The sequence below is a fragment of the Ochlerotatus camptorhynchus genome, unplaced genomic scaffold (genome assembly GCF_037179485.1).
Source record: "Ochlerotatus camptorhynchus isolate MF236.1 unplaced genomic scaffold, CSIRO-AGI_Acam_v1.1 ptg000070l, whole genome shotgun sequence".
Classification (NCBI taxonomy): Eukaryota; Metazoa; Arthropoda; class Insecta; order Diptera; family Culicidae; genus Ochlerotatus; species Ochlerotatus camptorhynchus.
This window is the reverse complement of record NW_027040560.1, coordinates 1,498,667-1,515,278: the sequence shown is the minus strand read 5'-3', so window position 1 is coordinate 1,515,278 and position 16,612 is coordinate 1,498,667. Positions and strand designations below refer to the sequence as shown.

Here is a 16,612-nt window from a genome sequence, read left to right as displayed (position 1 = left end):
ACCTGAAGAACCAGTCGGTAAACTGATCGATCACGACAATCCCTTTATGCGGGTACCCGGCCATCACCACGGTGGATCGTTCGGCAAAGCTTCCATTAGTTCTGGTTTTAGCATTAAAACCACCTCCTCGGATCGTGACAGTCACATAGATACGCTAATGAAAACCATCGCAAAGGATCCATCGCCCTCGCTGCATGGAGTGGAACTGAATGATGCTAGTAGCTTTAAGGTCACCATCAACAAAACTTCCGAACTGGAGACGAACAACGATACGCTGAAAAAGTTGTCCACCAGTGCGGCGGAGAAACCCAACAATCAGATCAAGCTGTCAAATGCGGCCGTTACGCCGCTTCCACCAGGACAGATCAAGTGCAATATTCTCAAGGGTAGGCGCGTGCGAAGCTTCCGGTTGGGAAGTAGATTAATCCTTGTTTTGATTTTCAGCACGCGCAGAAGAAGAGCTACATCCGAAGCTGACCAATCACCAGCTGTATGTTCCGCTGAACGATGGACCAGATTCGCTAAGCGCGGCGACATTTGTGTCGGTGGTAAGTACCCATCTGCACAACGTTTTGTATTTTGGGTCTAATACGATTTTACCGTTGCCTGCACAAGTTTCGTTTTCTTTGACGATTTGCCAGCAAATAGTTTACATTCACATGCTACATATCATATCGATTTCATTTATCCAATTTAACCTCCTTGTTCATAGAGTGCTAGACAGTGAAAGATCTCTTGTTTTTGTTTTGCTAATTGCATTGGCAAATGATTGCAAAAGCGTATCGCTCGTTTGTTTATCATCCTCAACTCATGCAAGCTTTATGTATTCTTCGTTTTCTTCTAATTCCATATATTATACCCCCCCTGAAACATTTATTGTGTGTTGTTTGGTTTGAACTTTCAAAATTGTATCATAAATCAAACTCGCATCCGATCGAAAAACACCGCATCCGGGACAACACCGTGTCATTTTGTAGGGAGGTGATAAGCTAACCTTGAACCTAACCGGGACCACGACTCCTACAGTCAGTGGCCACACCACAGTAACGACAATGATGTCCAGTCCCACGGTGGTCACTCCGACTTCACCGACACAATCGCTGAAGAGTTTCCTCCATCCGATAACGCCACCACCCTCGCTAGTGTCAACCACCAGCACCACTGCCGTCCACAACAGTTTACCCGATCAGATCCCCCTGCTGCTAATGAACGGTCTCACCCCGTCCCCTTCGGACAATGTAACCGTCACCCACTTTTCCGAACAGAAAGGCGGAATCGTCGAAAAAATTAGCGTTCCTTCCCACTCCCTTGCTACCAGCCCAACTTCTCTAGAAAAGCTAGCCAACAACAACCCGTTCCTCAACATGTCCCATCCGTCTTCCCCGACTATTCCGGTAACCCCTAGCAAAACATCCACCAACCCATTCCACAACATATCCACTTCCTCAAACAGCTCGGGAACCTCCGAAGCCGGATTGAACTCAACTGAGACCGTCAGCGTGCCGAGTTCGCCCCAGCAACACCAGCAGCCACTAGTACTAGCACCGGAATTCAAGAATAGCAACCCATTCAAGGAAAGCACGAGCCTGAACAGCTCTCGAGCTCGCAGCAAAAGTCCGGCGGCTATTGGCAAAGTGACCGTAAGCAGTAGAAGCAATAGTAGCAGCAGCAGGGGCACCTCTCCCAGCAGCAATGGCAATGGCTTGACGACGAATGCCATCGAATTGAAGCGGATCCCTAGCATACGGAGACCTACGGAGGCAGTGGTGTCTGGTACGTCTACTACGGCGTCAACGGATGCGACGGATATGTCAGCGCCGCAAAGCAATGGTACCTTGGAGAACAGCAGCAAGAGCAAACCGGCCAAGGTAGGTGTGAATGTATGTATGGGGTGCGTGTGTGAACAGGGTATCGGTTTGTGTACTGTAGAACGGGGTTCGGGTTGCATGCCCACAGGGGAAATCGAGGTATGTGTTGTAGTGGATAAGAATCATTGTCTGCATGGTGTTCATTTTTCATACAAGACTAACCCCCCACCCCCGGTGGAAACATTGGGTTTATATTAGGTATAGTAAATGGAGTCGTTTGACTCTTGCTGGTTAACGTAGCGTAGGTAGATCAGAATTGGGCGGAGTTTATTGAAACATGGTGACCAGTTTCCTGCGCAATTTCAATAGCAAATCGGAAAAAAATCTTCGTAAGTTCTTCGAAAAAAAAAAGAATATTTTAGGCATTGAAAAAAATTCAAAACCCTTGAACTGGACTAGATTTTCAGGGTAAAGAAACTTTGAAGAACTATCAAGAGAATTTGGGAAATTCCATGACGAATGTTAAGAAGATTTCAAGATCCGTCCAAGGGAATCGATTTTGTAGGGTATAATTCCAAAGGAATTCTACGAAGAGTTTTATTTAAGTTCGGACGATGATTCCAAGGGCATCTCGAATAGAGTTGGTAGTTAATTTTAACGAAAATTTCAAGTGAATTTTTAGATAAAAATAGAGGCGGGCTTCAAAATACTTCTGATCAAAATTTCAAGATAATTCTGAGTACAGTGAATTCATAGAAGAAGAACTGTAAAATTCGTAAGTCTTAATTCGTTCCAGGACTTCATTGAGGTTTCGGTCATGCTCTTCCTTCTTCCTACCGGCAACTATGATATTGTCGAGATTCGGAATTCCTCCAACCATGGTATCAATAATCCTTTGGAACGCGCCAGGGGCCGATTTGATTCCAGGATACAGACGGCTGTATTCAATCATTCCTCGATGCGTGTTAATTGTAAGGTACATTTTTGATTCCACCCCAACCTCGACTTGCAGGTAGGCATCAGACAGGTCCAGTTGGGAGAAATACCGGCCATGTCAGCAAAAATATCATCTGGACGTGGAAGTGGGTGAGCAGAGCATTCGATTCCAGCGCATTATTCAGCCCCGTAGAATAGTAGTCACAAATTCGAACAGCAACGTTGTCGGATTTCCTGACCACAACAATTGGAGTTGCCCAGCCAGAAAACTTCACTGGCGTAATGATTCCGTTTTCTTGCAGTCGATGAAGTTCGGCATCGACCTTTGGAAGTGCTGCATAAGCCAGCGGTCTTTTTGGACAGTAAACGGGACGGACGTCGGGCTTCAAATAGAGTTTTATCTTCGCTTTAGTCCACCGACCAAGTGTGCGCTGGAACACTTCAGAAACTTCGAGCCTAACTTTTGGACAGTGTCTTCCGGTTTCTGGAGAGCATCGGCGTTGACCAGCGAGTTGAAAGGAATCGACCTCAGATCAAATAACTTGGTTGCTTCAATTCCCAGGACATTCAAATCAGGGTTTGATAACACGTAGACAACTCCTGTATTCTTCACATCTCGAATGGTTAATTATGCGGAGAACTCACCAACAATGCTGATCTTGTCTCCGGAAGCGCTGATTGCCGTTATCTCAGTTTCCTTGATGCTTAGTCTTCCGATTGCTTCCCACGTTTGTGTTGATATGAACGTGACATCGGAAGAGTTGCATCGTTGCCATTTTTTTTTAACTAGTTCGTTTATTTGGGAGGCTCAATCGCGTTAGCTTTACGGAGCCGATAGTTCATTGTTCTTTGTTTGTAACAAAATTCACTTAATTCTATGTCTAGTAGGAGTTTGGCCGAATACTCGCGGCTTACCCGAGGTTAGAGAGGTACATTGTCGAAGGATAGGATCAGGGGAGGAGCTTGGGGGTAAGGTTTCGTTGTCTCATCAGAGCGTTGTCGCCAGTATGCACGGTAGTGCGGTTCTAGTTTCGTCTGGAACATCGTTGCCATTGATTCCAACAGAAACGTATTTCCTCTTGCCTTGAAGATCGATACGCTTGAGGGAAATTCATTTGGACTTGATGCGCTCCTTGGGCTTGGGTTTTTTTTTAACTTCTTGCCAGGTTTCGATTTAAATTCGGCAATACCCTTCTTTATGCCGCCTGCGTTCGCACTTGCTGCAGTTCTTGTCTTGATAGGGATATTCCTCCACAAAATGCAGACCACCGCATAACCAGCATGGGGAATTCGGCTTCTTTTTTCTAGAGAAGCTTAATTACGGACGGATTTCTCCGGAATGGGTTTCTCTATCATTTTGGTGTTCTGCTTAAAGTTGTTGAAACGATAGCACTCTTCGATGAGCTTTGCAAGGTGAGCTTCGAACCTTCCGCCGGCGGAATATTCTCTTCAGCTTCCAACTTACCGATTAATCCGGTGCGGATGTGTGCATCTCGCGGATATTGAAGACCACAAACAAAACGTAGTGTCGCTTCACAGTGTTTATTCACGGAGGCAGCATAGCTTGAAACATCGTCAGCATCGTTTTTCATGTATTGAAGGCACAGGAACCGATCGTAAAGCTTCTTGAGTTTCTTCACCATTTCGTCGCGTGGATGATTTGGTAGGATACTATTGACGTACCGTTCATGGAATTGGGTGCCAGTCTACGTCAAGAGTCACCTTCGCGGGGTCGTTCAGATTCTTGCCGTCGAACTTGAAAACATCTTCGTAGCGGGCGTACCAATTGTCGAAGATCGTTAGGATCGTAGTAGAAGTCTTTAATTCCCGTGGCCAACGACTCGATGATCTTCTTGCTTCCCGGTCGGTTGACTTGACCGGCCCGATTGATGCGTTGGATCTGTTCTTGTTGACTGGCTACCAGCTCGGTGAGCCGAAAAAATGCGTGCTTCAAATCTTGGTTCGACATCTTCAAATGACTTGATATGGATCGACTTGAATTGAAGTGACTCGAACTTGTTGTCGTCGCTAGATATTACAGACTTCAATAAAAGACTGATTTTTGGTTAACTCACAGCAAAAAATAAATTTTAATATGACGTCCAAGAGGATGCAATTAACTCCTGTCGAAAATCTCATGTAATTTTTATGGGCACAAAAATAAACAAATGCTGTATTAATGATAATTTTACACCATATTTTATATATTATAAGTAATATTACACCATATTTTTGACACAATTAAAGTGCATCCATTTTGATGTGACATCAACATTAATTATATGCTGTGATGCTATATACTTCCGAGGTCAGAACATTAATAAATGTAGAAAATAGTTGTGTCAAACAGCTTGATTATTCATAGGCTTCTAAGGGCACGGCCAGGGTAGACGCGATTCGCGACGCGACGCAACGAATTAAAAAGGATCTTATTAGGGGAAATGTAGGTAATGTCGGCCTACATGTCCCTAATTTGGGCCCATCGCTAAAAGTCTGCTTTTTATCAATTTTATCTAGATGAACGCGTCATTAGGACGGTACCAATGGATATTTTTGGTCGCTATTGAAAATCTAGTCGATTGCTGAATTTATGTATGGGCCCAAATTAGGGACATGTAGGCCGACATTACCTACATTTCCCCTATTTATTATTATTCATTGCGTGAGTCGCATCGCGTGTCGCGTCTACCCTGGTCGTACCCTAAGGCCGACAACATAGTAGAAGCAATTCGAAGCGATTCGATGCGTTGGCAATAAGCGAAGCGCTTGCGTGAAAGCTCCCTCTATGAGCGTCCTATGGGAATCGCCCAAACCTATCATAGTGAAAGCGATGCGAAGAGGTGTGCAGCGTTCAGCAAAGCGACAGAGCTGTTCGTGTTGTGTTTTGACGCCTACGAACGCAAGTGGGCTGATAATCTTGTTTGTCACTAGATTCAAAATCAGATCCATGTGTTCATATTGTGTAAGACCGAAACTTCTCTGGATATTTACGAAGATCTTCGTACAATCTGAAGAACTCCTCATCTCATCTGATTGATCGGTGAACTATACACTCTCTTTTGTTGTTCATTACGAAATTAATCGTGCTTGAGGAAGCGAAATATTCCTCATCGGAAGAATCCACGGTGAATTGAAACAAATATGAACAAATATGTTGTACTGCGCGCGCGACTGTAATGTTTTCAAAAACGCTTTCACTATGGCCGCGGCCAGGGTAGACGGGACACGTGACGCGACGCGATGCGACTCGCATAAGGAATAATAATAAATAATAAGGCCGCGGCCAGGGTAGACGCGACACGCGACACGCGACGCGATACGACTCACGCAAGGAATAATAATAAATAATAAGATTCTTTTGAATTGGTCGCGTTGCGTCGCAAATCGCGTCTACCCTGGCCGCGGCCTATGTCATAGGTTGCTTTGCTTGCCGCTTCATTTCGCTTTGCCAATTGCTATCGCTTCGAATCGCTTCTACTATGTTGTCGGCCTAAGATATTCGTTTCATGTGGTTACTATGGAACACATATGTATGTCGGTCAGCGTTGCCAGATTGTTTTAAAGTTTATCGGTATCGAAGGTTTTAAAAAATCGGTATTTATCGGTATTTACTACATTAATTCATTTTATATTATAGCTGTTTTTGAAAGCGAATTGAGAAACTTCTAGTGAATATTCAAAGAAACCATCGGAAAAAAATCGGATTGCACATCCAAAGGAAGCCAGAAAAGTTTTGGATAATGGAAGTTAATTCCAGAAGTAGCCAGTTCTAGGGTAAGCCAGAAGAAGTTCGGAAAACCCTTCCAATAAAAGTCGAAAACCTATGGCTTATGGACACACTTCCAGAACAAGATGGAAGAAACTTCCTGAAGACGCTGGCAGACACTTCCTAAGGTAGATTGCAAGAAACTTCTGAAGAGGCCTATGGAACAGTCGAAAGAAACAAGGACATAATTCCGGAAGAAAGAGATTTCTGGGGGATGTTCTAATGATCCAGCAAATTTTCCTGATATTCATAAAACATCCCTGAAGACCCCGCAATGCCCCTGAAGTTTTCGGAACATTCCTGAAATGCACTTAGGAATATTCCATAATTCCTCGGAATTCCTTAAAATTTCTTGTAATTTTCTTGAAGTAAATGGGGCTGTTTTTAGAGTCCTCTGATCATCCTCTAAGTTAACGGGACTTCCATTATTATAATGAAGCTACCTGAATATCTATAATCATCTTTGAAGGTATCTGGATTTTCTTGAAGATTATGAAATTTCTTAAGAGCTCTCAAATGTTTCTTGAATTTATTATATCATTTGCATTGAAGATCTCTGATCTTCCCGATTTTTAAAATTTTAATTCTTGGCACTGCCATTAAAAAGCATGGAATTTCCCATAAAATGTTCTCGCAAGGTTCTTATGTTCAAGTAACTTCCCTTAAGTTTCCCAAATTTGTGGAACATTGCTTGAGTTTCTTGGAAATCCTTTAAAATATCAGCATTTCCTTGAAGTTAATTGATCTGTTCTGATGTTCACGGAGCTTTCCTAAAGTTCGCTCAGTTCTCTGAAACATATGAAACTTCCTGAAAATCATTAAATTTCCCTGAAGTTCTTTGAACTTTCCTAAATATTTCTGATGTTTTCGTAAGTTCAATGGAGTTCGCTGGACTTTCCTGAAATTTTCGGGTTTTGGAATTAGAACAGAAGTTAATAAAACTATCTTTAATTTCAAAAGCCTAGACTTTTCTGAAGTCTCAGAACTTCTTAAAAGTTCCTGCAGCTAGTGTGAATCCGGAATAAAAATCTGGAAACATCCCACAAGTTCAGGGAACTTGAAAACAAACAAAAAACTGGTGGGAGAAGACGAAAGAACCATTCGAGCCATGGCTGAACAAGCTTCCAAGGGAAGTTGAAATAAGTTGTCGGGAGGAATCGAAAAATAAGTTATGGTGTAAGATGGAAGAAAATTCCAGGCGAAAGTTGGAAGAAAATTCAGGAAGTAAAATATTAACAAAAAATTTAGGAAGTTAAATAATGTTTAAAAAGTATTCCGGGATTCTCTAGGAATAACCGGAAAGAGCCATCGACAGTTTCTCGATTTATGGGTAGCCAAAAACGGTGAAGAAATTTAAAAAATTGTCAAAAGAGTGTCAAGCATATAACATTTCCAAAGATTATTTTGAGTGCTCAAATTTTTTGAGTTATTCAAAAAGATACAAGTCTATCACAGTTATTTACTCCGAAATTCGAGCGCGGGTAGGCAATACTAATTTTGATCATTTAAAATGCGGTATAAATCGGTATACAATTTCAAAAATTGGTATTCTGAGGAATCTTATTTGTGTATCGGTATCTAGTTCGGAAATCGGTATAAATACCGATAAATCGGTATATCTGGCAACGCTGATGTCGGTTTCCTGCAAGTCCAAGGGGTGAGACAACTTTACTCTGAGATCCGTTTTTTTGCTGCGAGTAACTCTATGTACCTCAAAATTAAATCGACGTTCATCGATTTACTGTCTGTTTACTCCTCGGCTTACTCCGTTTACCGCCTTCATACCGACAGTGAGCAATGAGCATGCATAAGGGCGTATACGAGATGACCGATTCTCTTCAACGATTTTCTCTTTGCATTGCCACAGCTAAGCGAAACAATTTTCTAGAATTTGTTCAATGCAGTGTTGTAAGAGGTTGTATTGGCTATCAAAAGCAACAGCAAACGTTCAGAGAAACGTTAATTCTAGCGACAAAAGAGAAAATCGACGAAGAGAATCGATCATCGCGTTTACGCCCTTATGCATGCTCACTGTCGATATATTAGGCGTCAGTCTTGTTTGTAAACAAAATAAAATCCTCGCGTCACTTTTCAATAGGCCCTTTCGGCATTGATCGATTCGGTTCATCGAATTTCTCTTAGGATCGTCAATACCGTGTTAGGATATTTCCGAATATTTTGGACACCCAGATCGATGTAAGATGCAACCATCTAGCATCTAATACGACAAAGACGGCAGGAAATGTTTTTGTAGCCGAGTTATTTACGAAAGAGAGAGTCGATGAAGAGGATTGAGAGAATGTAGATTTTTCTATTTGAAATCGGAGTTGGTAACCTGAATGACACGACGAGAGCGGGATTGTCAGCATCTAGACTGATCAGTGACCGGTAATGAGAAATCATTTGTCGGGACAAGATCTAGCAAACGTCCGTTTCGGTTGGAAAAAGTGTTTACTCGACTAAACCCGTCCAAAAGAGTACAGTAAACCACCAGCATATGCAATAGCAGTGGGTCAATGAATGGTGTGCCGCAAAAATGCATTTTTTTCACTTCGGTTGAACCCCAAAAATGCATACTAAACGCATTCTGATCCCGTTATTGTCATTCTCCACACCCACGGGACAAGACAATGCACCATCCTACAATGGTTAGTAATGGTTCTGAACTCGTTAAGGGTGCTTTTTTTGATGCTACAAAAATCGCCAAAAATGCATTTTTTTCACTTCGGTTGAACCCCAAAAATGCATACTAAACGCATTCTGATCCCGTTATTATCATTCTCGACACCCACGGGACAAGACAATGCACCATCCTACAATGGTTAGAAGTGGTTCTGAACTCGTTAAGGGTGCCATTTTGATGCTACAAAAATCGCCAAAAATGCATTTTTTTCACTTCGGTTGAACCCCAAAAATGCATACTAAACGCATTCTGATCCCGTTATTGTCATTCTCCACACCCACGAGACAAGACAATGCACCATCCTACAATGGTTAGAAGTGGTTCTGAACTCGTTAAGGGTGCCATTTTGATGCTACAAAAATCGCCAAAAATGCATTTTTTTCACTTCGGTTGAACCCCAAAAATGCATACTAAACGCATTCTGATCCCGTTATTGTCATTCTCCACACCCACGGGACAAGACAATGCACCATCCTACAATGGTTAGAAGTGGTTCTGAACTCGTTAAGGGTGCCATTTTGATGCTACAAAAATCGCCAAAAATGCATTTTTTTCACTTCGGTTGAACCCCAAAAATGCATACTAAACGCATTCTGATCCCGTTATTGTCATTCTCCACACCCACGGGACAAGACAATGCACCATCCTACAATGGTTAGAAGTGGTTCTGAACTCGTTAAGGGTGCCATTTTAATGCTACAAAAATCGCCAAAAATGCATTTTTTTCACTTCGGTTGAACCCCAAAAATGCATACTAAACGCATTCTGATCCCGTTATTGTCATTCTCCACACCCACGGGACAAGACAATGCACCATCCTACAATGGATAGAAGTGGTTCTGAACTCGTTAAGGGTGCCATTTTGATGCTACAAAAATCGCCAAAAATGCATTTTTTTCACTTCGGTTGAACCCCAAAAATGCATACTAAACGCATTCTGATCCCGTTATTGTCATTCTCCACACCCACGGGACAAGACAATGCACCATCCTACAATGGATAGAAGTGGTTCTGAACTCGTTAAGGGTGCCATTTTGATGCTACAAAAATCGCCAAAAATGCATTTTTTTTCACTTCGGTTGAACCCCAAAAATGCATGCTAAACGCATTCTGATCCCGTTATTGTCATTCTCCACACCCACGGGACAAGACAATGCACCATCCTACAATGGTTAGAAGCGGTTCTGAACTCGTTAAGGGTGCCATTTTAATGCTACAAAAATCGCCAAAAATGCATTTTTTCACTTCGGTTGAACCCCAAAAATGCATACTAAACGCATTCTGATCCCGTTATTGTCATTCTTTACACCCACGGGACAAGACAATGCACCATCCTACAATGGTTAGAAGTGGTTCTGAACTCGTTAAGGGTGCCATTTTGATGCTACAAAAATCGCCAAAAATGCATTTTTTTCACTTCGGTTGAACCCCAAAAATGCATACTAAACGCATTCTGATCCCGTTATTGTCATTCTTCACACCCACGGGACAAGACAATGCACCATCCTACAATGGTTAGAAGTGGTTCTGAACTCGTTAAGGGTGCCATTTTGATGCTACAAAAATCGCCAAAAATGCATTTTTTTCACTTCGGTTGAACCCCAAAAATGCATACTAAACGCATTCTGATCCCGTTATTGTCATTCTCCACACCCACGGGACAAGACAATGCACCATCCTACAATGGATAGAAGTGGTTCTGAACTCGTTAAGGGTGCCATTTTGATGCTACAAAAATCGCCAAAAGTGCATTTTTTTTCACTTCGGTTGAACCCCAAAAATGCATGCTAAACGCATTCTGATCCCGTTATTGTCATTCTCCACACCCACGGGACAAGACAATGCACCATCCTATAATGGTTAGAAGCGGTTCTGAACTCGTTAAGGGTGCCATTTTAATGCTACAAAAATCGCCAAAAATGCATTTTTTCACTTCGGTTGAACCCCAAAAATGCATACTAAACGCATTCTGATCCCGTTATTGTCATTCTTCACACCCACGGGACAAGACAATGCACCATCCTACAATGGTTAGAAGTGGTTCTGAACTCGTTAAGGGTGCCATTTTGATGCTACAAAAATCGCCAAAAATGCATTTTTTTCACTTCGGTTGAACCCCAAAAATGCATACTAAACGCATTCTGATCCCGTTATTGTCATTCTCCACACCCACGGGACAAGACAATACACCATCCTACAATGGTTAGAAGTGGTTCTGAACTCGTTAAGGGTGCCATTTTGATGCTACAAAAATCGCCAAAAATGCATTTTTTTCACTTCGGTTGAACCCCAAAAATGCATACTAAACGCATTCTGATCCCGTTATTGTCATTCTCCACACCCACGGGACAAGACAATGCACCATCCTACAATGGTTAGAAGTGGTTCTGAACTCGTTAAGGGTGCCATTTTGATGCTACAAAAATCGCCAAAAATGCATTTTTTTTCACTTCGGTTGAACCCCAAAAATGCATGCTAAACGCATTCTGATCCCGTTATTGTCATTCTCCACACCCACGGGACAAGACAATGCACCATCCTACAATGGTTAGAAGTGGTTCTGAACTCGTTAAGGGTGCCATTTTGATGCTACAAAAATCGCCAAAAATGCATTTTTTTCACTTCGGTTGAACCCCAAAAATGCATACTAAACGCATTCTGATCCCGTTATTGTCATTCTCCACACCCACGGGACAAGACAATACACCATCCTACAATGGTTAGAAGTGGTTCTGAACTCGTTAAGGGTGCCATTTTGATGCTACAAAAATCGCCAAAAATGCATTTTTTTCACTTCGGTTGAACCCCAAAAATGCATACTAAACGCATTCTGATCCCGTTATTGTCATTCTCCACACCCACGGGACAAGACAATGCACCATCCTACAATGGTTAGAAGTGGTTCTGAACTCGTTAAGGGTGCCATTTTGATGCTACAAAAATCGCCAAAAATGCATTTTTTCACTTCGGTTGAACCCCAAAAATGCATACTAAACGCATTCTGATCCCGTTATTGTCATTCTTCACACCCACGGGACAAGACAATGCACCATCCTACAATGGTTAGAAGTGGTTCTGAACTCGTTAAGGGTGCCATTTTGATGCTACAAAAATCGCCAAAAATGCATTTTTTTCACTTCGGTTGAACCCCAAAAATGCATACTAAACGCATTCTGATCCCGTTATTGTCATTCTCCACACCCACGGGACAAGACAATGCACCATCCTACAATGGTTAGAAGTGGTTCTGAACTCGTTAAGGGTGCCATTTTAATGCTACAAAAATCGCCAAAAATGCATTTTTTTTCACTTCGGTTGAACCCCGAAAATGCATACTAAACGCATTCTGATCCCGTTATTGTCATTCTCCACACCCACGGGACAAGACAATGCACCATCCTACAATGGTTAGTAATGGTTCTGAACTCGTTAAGGGTGCTTTTTTTGATGCTACAAAAATCGCCAAAAATGCATTTTTTTCACTTCGGTTGAACCCCAAAAATGCATACTAAACGCATTCTGATCCCGTTATTGTCATTCTCCACACCCACGGGACAAGACAATGCACCATCCTACAATGGTTAGAAGTGGTTCTGAACTCGTTAAGGGTGCCATTTTGATGCTACAAAAATCGCCAAAAATGCATTTTTTTTCACTTCGGTTGAACCCCAAAAATGCATACTAAACGCATTCTGATCCCGTTATTGTCATTCTCCACACTGCAGGTAGACAGTACCAATACTGAGAATGTTTTGTGGAAATTCCACGACAATCCAGAGCTGTTCCAGCGGACTGGAAATGGGCGAGATACTTAGGTAGCTGGTTAGTCTAGTTGAGACAGCAGTCAGAACGCCTTTTGACTGTGCAGGGGAGATCGGTCACTTGAAGACGGAATAAAGTGATCCGAGGTTGCGATTCATAGATCCGGTCATCCAGTCCCGTTTCCGTCAGTACGATCAAATCCAACAGTCAAGACAAACGAGTCGATTTTAGTCCTCAGCAAACGCACGATCCCGGGAGCTGGAAACCGAAAGAAATTTGGGACCGAAAGTTCAAAATCCCAACCATACTCGCCCGGAGTTGTAGGCCGGAGGTCCCCGATTTTTGTTGTTGTTTTGCTTGACAGCAGCTTTTTGACTTCGCATCTCCTTATGTTGCTGTGATGCGAAAAGTAAGAAGGCAAATGACAGTGATCTTGCTCACTGAGCAATGTGAGTTACTCGAGGTGCCTCAAAAGCATCTCTGAAATTGCTCATGATTAGGAGCTGTCTTGCCCCTTGTGCAAGTCCTTCCTTCGACATTCCAGATGGGTTGGTTGTCAACTCTGCACTCTGCGCCGAAACACAACAGCATGGGCACATTAAGGCACACTTTGATAAGTAGGACACAAACAATGTAAAACGGCATCATTGTTGAGTGTTGACATTTTGCCAATCGTTGCTAAGGTTTACTACTTGGTTCAATACTTTGTTTACTCACAAATGAAGGTAGTGAGAGAGTGTCAAACATAAAACATAGGATCATAGGATAAAAACAACAAACGTGTACCCACCGGTGCTGAGGATCATTCGAAAAATTCTGTAAGTATTGTCGGAATCGTGAATCTCTTCAAACCTAACAAAACTAAGTCCGTCTCTTCCTAATCACAGCACAAATCTCAGCGGATTGTGTTTTATCTAGAACAGCTTCTATTTGGGCCTCACTTCAGTCGAGTTCATCTACACCATGGCCGGTTCTTGTCGGTACTGCAGTCAAGACGGCTGAAATGGGTTACCCCTAGAGACGATTCGATTTCGGTGATGGAATAATTGTGGAAAATGTCCGACGGTTGTCTTTGGTGTTAAATTCGGAAGGCTACAGCAACAATTTCATCAATATTAAGCAAATTGATCCCAACAATACGACGGAGATGGTGGAACACCTACGCTGTTATTCGTGCGAAATGAACTACGAAGGAACTATGAGCATCGAGCTTGATGAATCCTCACATTCAGTATTGGAAAAGTTCACCAAAACTCAATACGACTCGCGACTTGATGAACTTCGCCCACATGGTGGCATGGACTTCGATGGCATGACCACAGGACTTTATAGGGATGACCATTAGACTGATGCAAAATTTGAAATTTTCGCTCCACAGTTTTCAAACGGTTTCAAATCGGGCCTGATTAGCCTCTGAAAGTTTAAACTCATTTGATAAGAAAATGCCTTGGCACAAACCATTTGAAGTTTATATGGAAATTACTATGGAAAAACAAAACTTTTTGTTCATTTTTTTTTAATAATCCATTTATTTGTCAAGGCTCAAATGCGTTAGCTTTGCGGAGCCGAAATTTTTTTACATTATTGTGTGTGAATATCATTTTCTTACAACTAATGTTAGTAGAACGGCAGCCGATTACTCGCGGTTTACTCGAGATTAGGGATTACATTTATTGATCATTTGGAGGGAGGACAAGGGAAAGCATTTTGAACTAATTTAAAACTTAAACGTAAAGGATGACTAAAACACAAAACATTAAACACATACATCAACAGCTTTAAGAAAGTCGTAAATAAGCTTCATAAAGTCGATATCACGGCAAGCCAAGACGTCTCTAATTGGCTTAAAGGGTTGTTTTCCTCGGAGCAAGGAGCAGGACCAAACAACATGCTCGATGTCGTGATAACCGTTTCCACAGGTGCACAAGTTGCTGTCGGCAAACGTAATACGGAAGAGGTGGGCGTTTAACGAACAGTGATTGGACATGAGCCTGGACATTACACGAATAAAATCACGACTCATATCCAACCCTTTGAACCAGGGTTTGATCGACACCTGTGGAACAATAGAATGTAGCCATCTTCCCAGATCACCATCATTCCACTTTTGTTGCCAGTTGGCGAGGACTTGCTGACGAGAAATCGTAAAACATTCGTGGTAGGCGATTTGTCGTTCGTAAATATCGCCTTCCATAGCGCCCACCTTGACCAGCGAGTCCGCTTTCTCATTGCCCGGGATAGAGCAATGAGACGGGACCCATACCAAGGTGATGACATGCGAGCTGTTTGATAAAGCACTCAATGACGATCGTATTTCCTGGAGGAAATACGCCGAGTGCTTTATCGCCCTCATTGAACGCATAGCCTTCAGGGAGCTTAGCAACGTATACCGAACACGGCTTTTGAAGCTTGTATGAGGCGCTATGAAGATCGTGGAATACTCCAAAACCAGTGGAAGCATTTATCACCGACCCAGCTGTGAAAAATCTCTTCTTGGTGGGGACGTGGCGGTATTTGTTCGCAAAAATAGTTGGGACAATCAGGGAACGGTGAGGCTCTGGAATTCCTTGAATCTCCTGCCTCATTGTGAGATCGAATCTCACGGAAGAACAACTGAAATGATGGGAGACAGCGCGATTGGGGTTGAACGAGGAGGGGCCGATGTATCGTGTTTGAGGATTCCGCTCTAGCAGCTTCTCAAAGTTTTCGATCACCAGCGGGTTCATGACTTCACAGCGGATGAGGAACCGGAACGATAAATCCGCAAAACCATTTGTTAAGGGGAGGACGCCCGCAAGAACTTCAAGACTCATGGTATGCGTCGATTGCATACAACCTAGCGCGATTCGAATGTAACGATATTGAATCCTTTGGAGCTTCAATATGTGCGTCCTCGCCGCCGATTGAAAGCAATAGCTACCGTACTCTAAAATCGAGAGAATGGTGGTCTTGTAGAGTCTTATCAGATCTTCCGGATGGGCTCCCCATGAAGTGCCGGTAATGGAACGAAGAAAATTGATTCTCTGTTGGCATCTCTGCCTCAGATACGCTATGTGTTTTCCCCAAGTGCACTTGGAATCGAACCAGACACCTAAATACTTAAACGACATGCTGTGAGTGATTGTTCTACCCATAAGTTGAAGCTGAGACTGTGCTGGATAAAGCTTCCTAGAAAAAAACAACCATCTCTGTTTTCTCCGGAGAGAATTCGATACCCAGATTCATTGCCCAAGTAGACAAATTAGCCAAGGTATCTTGCAATGGTCCTTGCAGGTCCGGTGCTGTTGGTCCAACCATGGAAACCACGCCGTCATCTGCAAGCTGCCTTAGCGTGCAATTTTCGGTCAGACATTCATCAATGTCTTTGACATAGAAATTGTACAGGAGGGGACTTAAACATGAGCCTTGTGGAAGACCCATGTAGCTGATTCGTGCAATTTCCGTGTTGCCATGAGAGAAGCTCATTCGTTTCTCGGACAATAAATTAAACAGGAAATTGTTGATAATCGGAGAAAGCCCACTCGCATGGAGTTTGTCCGAAAGGATGTCGATGCAAACAGAATCAAACGCCCCTTTAATGTCCAAGAAAACTGAACCCATCTGCTGTTTTTCAGCATCGGCTAATTGGATTTCAGTTTAAAGCAACGCAAGGCAGTC

General features: G+C 42.7%; 1 protein-coding gene across 1 annotated transcript in view; it reads left to right on the top strand.

The window, feature by feature from the left end:
* Positions 1–16,612, top strand: part of yrt (yurt) — a 110,980-nt gene that overhangs the window by 90,214 nt on the left and 4,154 nt on the right. The window contains exons 6-8 of the mRNA XM_065217084.1: positions 1–386; positions 445–548; positions 978–1,868. Coding sequence (XP_065073156.1) covers positions 1–386; positions 445–548; positions 978–1,868 — 1,381 coding nt within the window. The remainder of the gene's footprint in view (positions 387–444; positions 549–977; positions 1,869–16,612) is intronic.